At 41.3% G+C, this 10,415-nt stretch overlaps 1 protein-coding gene across 3 annotated transcripts; it reads right to left on the bottom strand.

Annotated features, from left to right (window-relative positions):
* Positions 1–340: 340 nt before the first annotated feature.
* LOC146689357 (F-box only protein 15-like) lies at positions 341–10,158 on the bottom strand. Of its 3 annotated transcripts, none has more exons than XM_085436957.1 (10): positions 9,879–10,156; positions 9,726–9,791; positions 7,206–7,310; positions 6,570–6,791; positions 6,193–6,369; positions 3,738–3,861; positions 2,605–2,687; positions 2,280–2,425; positions 1,704–1,822; positions 341–857 (listed from the first exon to the last, which is right to left on the bottom strand). In XM_085436957.1, the coding sequence occupies exons 1-10, from the start codon at positions 10,079–10,081 to the stop codon at positions 585–587; spliced, it is 1,518 nt and encodes a 505-aa protein (XP_085293083.1). In that variant the 5' UTR covers positions 10,082–10,156; the 3' UTR covers positions 341–584. The 3 variants fall into 3 exon arrangements, with proteins under 3 accessions (XP_085293083.1, XP_085293084.1, XP_085293085.1); XM_085436958.1 differs by having other exon boundaries at positions 9,726–9,788; positions 9,879–10,155; XM_085436959.1 differs by lacking the exon at positions 1,704–1,822 and adding an exon at positions 1,870–1,984 and having other exon boundaries at positions 767–857; positions 9,879–10,158.
* Positions 10,159–10,415: the final 257 nt, after the last annotated feature.

The following is a 10,415-nucleotide window of genomic DNA, read 5'->3' as shown; positions in this document are numbered from 1 at the left end:
GAGAATCAGTCAATGATGAAGACGTGGAGGTCAGAGAGCATGTCACATCTGAAGCTCCAGCTTTTTGTATGGATCTTTAGCGAGTTCTTCACACATTTACACTCATACATCCATCTGACTGGCTTTACTGGCTAAACCTTTGAGTCTATTGCTCTTAAAGAAGTCTGAAGCAAAAGGAAGATGAGCTGGACTGATTCAGACATGACCTCTGGATTATCTGGCTGAACTCGACCTGTCCTCAGTCCAGAGTTTCCCCCCCATGCTTTTCTCCCACTGACTGGGATCCATAATTCCCAGTTTCAGTCATTTAGGATAAAATAAAGGGACAAACAACAGAAGGTTTTAATGTAAATTATATTTAATCTGCAAAGTGCTTCTCAAAAACACAATTCCAATGAAATAAATGTGCAGTTTATTCTACACATGAGATCCTGTCACATGACTGTGCGTCAAACCATAGGCCAGAACAAAAGCACTCACACAGTCTCAATGAATAAAATGAACACCAGAATCTCTTCTCTGAAATTAAAATAAAAAACTTATCTTTTAATTCAAAACAGACAAACATGTGAAACTGGACCAGTTCAGCTTTTGTACTTGGTGCTGAAGTGAGCGTTGACTTTGAGGATGGAGACGTAGAGCGTGAGGCCGACGAGGAAGAACTGCTGCTGCTCTTTCAGCCGGACCAGTTTCATCTTCACCTGCCCCTCAGAGCTGCGGTACACCATCAGGAAGTTGGTGCCGCTGTAGCCCAACGACTGCGACTTCTTCACCACGGAGATGGTAACCGGGGTGCTGACGCACCAGAAGGGTTTCTGGAACTCGTCCAGCAGGGTCAACGTCATGACGCAGCAGTTCTGAAGACAGAGTCAGAGCGAGACGTCACGGCGCGCCAAGTTATTCACACTAACATCACACCACCTATCACACATTTGTATTTGTATTCTATTTTTATCTTATTGTATATTTATTTTATTCTACTGTATATAGTATTTTATTTTATTCTATTCTGTACAGTTGTGTACTGTATTTATTCTTATTGTATTCTAATTTTTGCCTCATAACTTTTGCACTGTCCACTTCCTGCTGTGACAAAACAAATTTCCCACGTGTGGGACTAATAAAGGTTATCTTATCTTATACAACGACGTTAACACACGCAACACCACACTTTAACTGCAGCTTAAACTCAGACATCACATGTGTAAAACACGTCTGCACGAGTTCAAACATTTGGTTTCTTTGTCTGTACTGTGCAGAAGTCTTGAGCCAACCCTCATTTCTTTGTAATTTGGCGTTATAAGGTTTTTCCGTTGTTAGGGCAATTCACACCGACCTGTGAATCATTCAAGCTCACAGGATGAAGCTGTATTGTGTCTACATCCAACTCAGCAAGGAAACCATTTTAGCCAAACACACAACACAAACTGACATAAAACTGTATTTTTGCACCAAGGTGATTCCCAGAGAGCTGTTAGCCAAAAAAATGTCTTTCAGCATGATTTGCAGTGAGTCTCTAAAAAAATAAATAAATAAATAAAATAAAGAGCAAACTGGACAAATGGAAGATAAAGCCTTAAAAAATAAATAAATAAAAAATACACACTGGCATTTCAAAATCCTATGTCACCTTGTTGAGAGGTAGCTTGAGACCTCTGCACAGCACTATAAATCTCTGAATCATGTGTGTCAGACGGCTGTACCTCTACCGAGCCTTCCAGCTTCTCCCACTTCCAGGGCACACGGATGCTTCCAGACAGTGATCGGTGCTGGGACACATTAGTCCTGCTGATGACCTTCATTTCAGCAAGTCCCTGTTGAACTGACCACAGGCCAGAGAGTGTTGGTGATTTAAAATTTTTCACTTACTCCTCAGTTTGTTGATTGTAGAGTTTCCATAATGTGAATCCACCAAGTGTGACCATCCGCGCTCCATGTGACAGGATGGAAGTTACCGATGTCGTTACATACGGTGGAAAAACAGCTGTTTAAAAAAAAAAAAAAAAAAAAAAAAAAAAAACAACAACCCTCGACAGACAACATGGCGCCCACCCCTAGTCTTTACCTGACATTATAAGAACAAGTCAATGTATAACTCAACGCAGCACAAATGTAAGGAAACAGAAATGAGTGTAAATCCTAAGATCAGAGTCTAAAGTGCAGTTTCTTGGCTCGTTTTAAATTAAAAAAAACAAACAAACAAACAAAAAGTTACATCTGCTCTTTTGTGAAAGACTCCCTGCTTAACAGGGAATGTAATCTCATTACTCCGTGATTACTTGTGCTGCAGGAGAGCTGGCAAAAGTGTCCCGACATGATCTGGGTCCTGGTATTGTGCAGGACGAAGTGCAGAGTGTAGCCGTGGAGACCAAATTTAGGGTCACGGTCGTCCACGGGGGGCGGGTCCAAAGGTTCGGAATATGGGCTGCAGGAAGGGACAAATGAGCATTAACACAAAACTGAATATTAAACAAAGTTTCTCTTAAACTGATGACAGACGTACAAATCCGGCCCATTTATTGTTAATATTATTTGGCATCACAGGAAAGCCAGGCTACTGATGCTGGCCTCTGTTTTAAAGCAGGACCACTTCCTTAAACTTACCAGACTGGAGATCCCAGCAGAATCTTCTCCACCAGCTTGTGGAAGTGCAGGTTGATCATGATGAAGGCTATGTTGCCCCGACCCTACACACAGAATCTTCTTTTACTTTTATAATTCATTTTATTCTAATAAAAACATACAAGTTAACGTTACAGAATTAGAGGCTTCACTGCAGAAGAACTACTTAAAGATGTTCTGTTATTTTAGGAACACTAACAGGAAAAACTGCATTTAAAAACACACAGAAATTCACTCAGGAATTAAAACTAGGGGTGGGACTCTTTATAATTAAGTAATTAATCTTGAACAATCACATTTCATCACATAAGAAAAACTGCATTTCAATGCAAAACAGAAAAAAATATAACATCCCTAGCCAAAATTAAGCAGACTTATTTTAAATACTTTAAGTACATTTTCAAAATGGTATTGTCTTTAAATAATAAAAATTTCAACATAAAGTGCAGTTTTTCTTCTTAATAAAAAAAAAAAAAAAAGAAAAGAAAAGAAAAAACGCAGAAACAAAAGGGTATTTGACCAGCTTCACCTTTGAACTCCGAGTAACCTTAGCCAACTTTATTTTGTACATTAGGTTAAAACGGTGTGATCATAGACCATTTCAGTGGAAAAAAAACCAAAAACAAACAACCAACAAAACCCCATTGGACTCACAATACCTCCATTCTCATTTACGGTCCTTCTCTCAGCCAATTACTGTCAACTTAGACAAACTAGACTGTTCACATTCGCAGAGCTCAGTGCAGTTCTCCTATTTGTTACTATGTGACTGTTAGGGTCGCTGACCTCTAGAGGCTCTCCCCATGTGAGAGCTTTTTCTCCTGTGTTTCAGGTCTGCCTCATAAGCCACAGCTGAGATGTGTTGCAGCTCATCAGCCACTGAATAAAGACTGACGTCTCGAAAGGACCTAACTGGAAAACGCCTTTCTTCAAATTAATTGCAATTGACACGTTAAATTCCCACCTTGATTTAAAAGTAATTTAATAATCAGCAGATAAACATGAGATGTTAAACAGATTATAAAATGTGCATCCAAACTTACAACACCTGCATTTAAAACTCCAGAGCCACAGAAACGTTTTGGTTCCTTTAAAGAGTTTTGTTAAATATTTACCCTCCAGAAGCCGATGACGACTCCCGGCGACAGACACGCAAGCCTGATCTGTCCGTCTTTGCCAGTGAGCTCATACGGATGGGTCCTCATATCCAGGTTTAAAATCAGAGAGCGCCAGGCCAGCCTGGAGGAGGAGGAGAGCACACCTGACCATCAAATTTAATTACTGACAGAATTCAAAAGGATGAATGAATTTGATAAATGACACAAAAGTATTAAAGGCCCAGAGTGAGGGCTTCATACTACCAGATATTTTTACACACACACACACACACACACACACACACACAAAAAATAAAATGAAGTCAGTTAAATAAAAGTAAAAGCATTTAACATTAACAGAGCATTCTTTCCATGAAGGTGTTTAGTATCAGTTTTCACTTTTTGTGATCAGTTGACGACGTCAGCTCACTGTTGCAGTTTTAAAGGTCAATGATGGTGCGTCGTTACTCTGGAACATGGTCGATCTGCTCCTTAATATGGGTGGATACTCCATCTAACCATCACCAGAGGTCCACAACCCTGTTTGTCTGAACCTCATTAAATTCATGTCTAGAACTTCCTGCTAGCAACTACAGAGCATCTCCAGACTCTGCTCGTCCTCTCAGGCACGAAACCCTCAATCACACCTTCATCACCTCCAGCCTGGAGTGCTCTGCCTATCAAAGCCCTCCACATGCTGCACTTAGCTCAGGACTTTGCTTTGAGGTCTTACATGCCTTCGCTGACGAGAACAGCGGACTCCCGGCACATCGTTTTCAAACCCCCCGCGGTCTTTCACTACTCAGGTTAAACATGATATACAAGTCACAAAAATGTTATTGTATGGCTTTTTTTTCAGTGTTTTATTTGTTCCTGAGTAAATTGGTCTGGTGAGAATAAAGTTATAGTTTTCACATAGCTGAATCAAACAGAACACAGATTAAACAGAAGTGTGAGATGGTAGCGAATTTACTCCGGTGTCCTGTTATATTTGAGGGGGCAAGAAGCAGACGGCTGACTTTAAAACTCTACCGAGACAATCTGCAAAATTCATTAAAAGTTTAATAAACGATCATATTGTCTTTTTTTTAAAGTTAGCACATACCTTAAACACCTAAAGCTGTAAGCTAATGATAGTTATAACAGCAGATGCATGCTGGTGCAATGAGCTGTACGTTTTAAGTCCAATGGATGCATGATCTGATTAGTTGACTATCACAATAATCGTTTGTGGCAGCCCTACTGTCATTAAACTCCCAAATTTCCTTTAACCCTTTAAAGCCGGTCGGAGCAGGCACGCTCCGTTTTGCGTAACAATTTTTAAATCCCGGTAGAACCGGAACCACGTAAGCTAGCGCAATAATTTTTTTTGCATATGAAACCAGATGAGTTGTACTTACATCTTATGCCATCAGCTTGTGCTAGGCCACGGTTTCCTTCCACATAAAGCTTTGCAAAAATTGCATAAAAAGCGCTTGCAGGAACAAAAACATAATATTCCAGAAACGGGCTTTGCTGATCCGATTAGCTGTTCAGAACACTTCCTCCATTGAAATAGACGTCAGTGCGAACTATCGCATGTCCGCCATTACCTCCCCGAAACCGGAAGTGATGTCATTTTCGTGGAAAATGTAGTTTTTTACTTGTAGGCCTTATAAGCCTTTACTGGTGTTTTTAAAAGTCATGTTTGACTTTATGCTTTTCTGAATAGTTTCTAGGATGCTTAGAACTCGAATTGCACTGCTTTAAATATTTTATTTTTATGCACATGCTGTTTTCTCTGCAAATTTGCATTATAGGATTGGTTTTTGTTTTTTCTGCAGTATATAAAAATTGGTGTATCTCAAAAATAAAACTATGAAAGCACTCAAAATAAGTTTCCTGTTGTAAACTATTTTTTGCAACTTTTTTGTATTTAAAATTTTGAGGGATAAACCTCTTAAATTTAGAGTAGAAAATGTGTTTAAAAAAAACAAAACAACAATTTTCACATTTTTTGTAGTTTATTGCACTTTTTTGCAATTTATGTAGTTACTATGGACTTAATGCATACATATTATTAAAAATTGGGCTATAATGGTTGTATTGATGTATAGCAACTTGAAATGCTCCCAGAAATGGCTCCACAGCATGTAAAAATATAATATAAGCTCTGGCGGACTTGGTTCTATGGTAGGTCTTAAAGGGTTAAAATCCTTCTCCTCACCTATAAATCCCTCCATGCTCTTGCCTCCCAGGATTTATCTGATCTTCTCTTACATCCCATCTCAGATTCTACCTTCCACAGATAAAAACTTACTATTCAACCCTCAGACTGCAGTCTTTCAGAGACAGCCTTCAGTGCTCTTGAATGCTGCCTGCTCACTGACACCTTTGACTTTTTGTATAAAGCGGCCCTGGGTTCCAGTTTTGTCTTATTATTATTCTTAAATATAGAGAATAACACAGAGATACAGCTCTGTGGCCGTCTTACTTCTCCTTCCTGACTCCGTAGAGCTGGATGCTGTTGATGTCTTGGTAGGATGGAAGGCGGCCTCCGCTCCAGTGGACAATCATGGAGGACTCGAAGTAGTGCCCTCGGGTCTGCTCCAGCACGACCACCTGACCCCAGTGAGTGTGCAGCATCAGCTCCCAGCTCACATTCAGGTTCCTGCAAAAATCCAGTGAATAAATCTTTATTACACATACAGGAAACACGGGCCGCCCCGGAGTTCAACCAGGAACCATTTTAGTGACTTAAACAACCATTTATCCAGTTATGGGTCACAAACTCATGAAACCGACTAGTCGAGCCTGAAATAAAGAAACAGAAACACTTTTGGAATAACCTGAAGAGGTAGCGGCTTGTACCTGAGCACCCACTCAGTCTGCTGGGGCAGGCCGGTGAATGGGCCGATGTCTCTCAGCTCTCCTCTCCACTTGTTCATCTCTCGCCCAGTTATCATCCTGAAGTACATCCACTTCCAGCAGCTCGTCAATCGATCCTCCGCTGGCTCCATCTTCACCGCCACGTTGCCCGCCGCTTTTGGCTTCCACCCAAACTCTGACATGTAGATCCTGTACCACAAGACGCTGGAGAGAAAAATGTTTCTTTTGCATGTTTCTGCTGTTTGTGCAGGAGCTTCTAATCTCACCACCTGGTGGGTAGATGAATCCTTCCACCTGCTGGCTGCAAGGGTGTATTACTCCAAGTGTTTCTAGGCTGTGTTCATGTTGCAGCTCGGCAGGTTTTGATGTTGTGAATTTAAAACGTCCTCCCAATTTTTTAGGACAGAAAACAATCACAGGTCTGTTTGTTGCATTTACATTTTTAAAAAGTATTAAGCACTTTCAGCTGCTTCATAGAGCCCTGCATATTTAACACAGTCCACATTTAATGAAAACTAAACTGAGATGCAGGCACTGCTGGAAATCCGGGCGCGTAAAATTCAGGATATACTGCTGAACCCATCTGATGCAAGGCTGTGCAGGTGTGCTTCGTCTTACTCGTCATTGGTGAGCTGGTAGAAGAGCTTGCTGACGTGGCTGATGCAGAACAGCGAGGACACGTCCAGGTACGACAGAATCTTGTGCAGAATCTCAGACGGCATCCTGGAGAAAAGATGAGCAGAAAACACGGTGAGGCCACAGAAATTTAGGATTTTTGTGCCGGTCGCAAAAATTTACCTGTACCTTTTAAAGGAGCCCTACTGTGCATGATTTTGCATGATTCACAGTCCAAATATCCTCAGTTATGTTATCCTGGGCTTTGTGCGGCCTGGGAGTGGGCAGATTGATCCAAATATCTACAGTATTGATTCCATTATTGCCATTAGAGTCAATGTTAACTTCAGTGATAGGAATAACGGCATTAACAGTAGCGGCGTTACTAACAGCGTTACTTTTTTCAGAAACTAGTAATTTAACTAATTACTATTTCTATTGTTATAATAATAATAATAATAATAATAATAATAATAATGGATTGGATTTATATAGCGCTTTTCAAGACACCCAAAGCGCTTTACAATGCCACTATTCATTCACTCTCGCATTCATACACTGGTGGAGGCAAGCTACGGTTGTAGCCACAGCTGCCCTGGGGCAAACTGACAGAAGCGAGGCTGCCATTTCGCGCCATCGGCCCCTCTGGCCAACACCAGTAGGCGGTAGGGTAAAGTGTCTTGCCCAAGGACACAACGACCAGGACAGAGAGCCCAGGGATCGAACCGGCGACCTTCCGGTTACAGATACGCTTCCCAACCCCCTGAGCCACGGTCGCCACAGTAACTTATAATGAAGTTACTGTTACTAACAAGAAAATGTGATGCAGACGAGTTACTATTTTTCAACACACAGACTATTGAAGCTGTCTTCAGCTAACTAGGAGCTGAAGACAGCTTCCTGGCAGCACACAAGTGCTGCTGATTGGCTGAGGAGGAATAAAGTAGTCATGGCAAACCAATCACATGACCAGTTTAAGATGACATAGCAACAAGATGCTATGTCAACCCAAGACAACCCTGAGTGTCTTTTTGTGTTAAAAGTGGGGACTTTAAACAACATTCCAGTTTTTAAATTGTGTTGGGGAAAAAAAAAAGAGTTATGATTAAAATAAAATATTTGTGATGTTTTTTCCTGAATATTATGGTTATGTCTACTGAAGAAAAGGGAAAAACTGTTTTCTAAAAAAAAGCGCTTGCAAGAAATCTTGCAACCAAAAAAAAAAAAAAAAAAAAAAAAGGAAAAGACAAAGAAAGCGAGAGAGTGTGTTTTGAGATGTGAGAGATTTGTGACACTTAGCATCTTCGGAGTGTGTAGTTAGTGGGTTGTGAAGACAATCATTTTGTTTTGTGTGTCAGAACAATGAGGTGACTGTTGAACGTCACTGTTGCTGCCAAAAAGCCACCAAGACAGATTACAGTGTAAACCAGGGGTCGGCAACCCTAGGCACACGTGCCACAGCTGGCACGCGAAGGGTTAACTGATGACACGACCATAGCTGGACTGGCCATCAGGCCGATGGTGATTTTTCGTTTTTATGGGCCGATGATTTTTTATTTTTTTTGTAACAGTATAAACACTGAAAGGTGGTGGATTGGCCAGATGCTGGTCGATGTGTAAAAATAACTCAGTTGTTTGGTGGTGGCTATGGCGGAGCTTCCACAGAGGCCAGCAGGTGGATGAGGGAAAGGGGAGGCAGGAGGAGGAGAGACCCGAGGCGCCCGCCGGTCCCAGTGTCAGGTGAACTGAATTTCAGGTAAGAAGTTATGACTGCAGACTATCTGGGTCAGATATAAAACAAGTTTAGGTGGAGTTTATTTTCGTTGTGCGAACTTTATTTTATTCATAAGGTTAGTTAGTAGAGTTTCCAACTGTCCCGTAAAAAATGGAATTGTCTCGTATTCAGAGAAAATATTACGCGTTTCATATTGAGTAAAGGAATACAGTTTGTCCCGGACTTCAGCTAGAATGAAAAAAGACAAAGCTGGAGTTATTCTGTGTCTTTATGCTGCTTCGTCTTCTCTCATTCTCTCCCCTCCCTCTCCTGTTTCTACTTCAATCATGAAACTGATCAATGATCAGCTGATCGGCTTTTCTGACGCAAGTCCTGTCTCTCTTGTTTGTTTATCGCCCACCCCTGGTGTAAACGCTGGCTCAAGGTGGGAAACAGTACGAATGATACACCACCTGCTGTCAAGTGCTCCTCTATCTTATAGTGGACAGAAATTATTTTTTGGAGTGACTCAAATAATTTCTGTGGCATCTTATTGACTCTTAAAACATGTTTGTGGTTGTTACAGTAAAAATAAATTTTCTCTATTCTGATTTTGTGTGTTAGTCTGACTGGACCAAATTGTGTTAATACAGTATGTCAAAATGAAAAACTAACTGTAAATTCAGATATGTGCGTTTGTCCTGAAAAGAACGATACCAAACAAGACAAGATAAATAGTTTCTAAAGGTGAAATGAAAGTAAATATAACTACTTTTTCAAAATAACTTGTCCAACACTGGTTAGCTTACCTTTCCACCAAGTTCACTTTGGGAAATTCTGCTTTTTTGTTGTCTGTCGGTGCTTCTCGACATCTACTTAAAAATGACGAGAAAAATAATCATAATCATTTTTAATCAAAATTTTAATTCAGTAATACATTAACTTAACGGGGGGGTATTTACCGGGGCTCGTTCCCGCCACACTGCCTCTGGTTTGGGGACTCTGAAGTCGGCCACCTACGGCCACCGGTCTGTCTTCTGCTCGGTCGCCTGGGACCTGGCCGTCCTCTTCCGCGACCCTGCTGCAGTCTCTCCAGAACTGGCTGGTTCCACTTGTTCTGAGTCTGGGGAAAGCTGCGGGAAATTTCACTCTCTTTCTCCGCCATGATGGATCCGTTTGAAGCTGTTGGCCGCGTTCACAATGAGGCCGTGGCTTCCGGACAGCTCTCACCTTCACAATAAGAGCCTTACCACTAGATGGCAGCCACGCGTTGGCTAAGCAGCTCCACAGATTCATGCAGCATTTCTTAAATATTTAGCATTATTCTACCGTTTTTAATCATTTACCATTACCTGTGCACATGTTTTATCCCAACAGAGGTGGCTCTAACAGCCATAAGAATAGTTTGTTCTACCCCTAACAATGGCATCCTTCACTTGGGTCCCTGTATATCTATGCCACCGGTGTCAAACTCCAGTCTCCAAGGGCCGGTGTCCTGA

This window comes from Copadichromis virginalis, linkage group LG17, assembly GCF_057382275.1.
Source record: "Copadichromis virginalis isolate Kocher_CV1m ecotype Utaka linkage group LG17, C_Virginalis_male_GT1.1, whole genome shotgun sequence".
Lineage (NCBI taxonomy): Eukaryota > Metazoa > Chordata > Actinopteri > Cichliformes > Cichlidae > Copadichromis > Copadichromis virginalis.
This window is presented reverse-complemented; position numbering and strand designations above follow the sequence as displayed.

What these genes read in the sequence shown, in the direction of transcription:
- LOC146689357 (XM_085436957.1), bottom strand. Translation starts at nt 10,081, where the DNA reads ATGGCGGAGAAAGAGAGTGAAATTTCCCGCAGCTTTCCCCAGACTCAG. An exon ending in TGTGGCGGGAACGAGCCCCG is followed by an intron (nt 9,792 to 9,878) that starts GTAAATACCCCC and finishes GTCATTTTTAAG; the next exon opens with TAGATGTCGAGAAGCACCGA. An exon ending in CCAGCTCTCCTGCAGCACAA is followed by an intron (nt 1,823 to 2,279) that starts GTAATCACGGAG and finishes GCCTGTGGTCAG; the next exon opens with TTCAACAGGGACTTGCTGAA.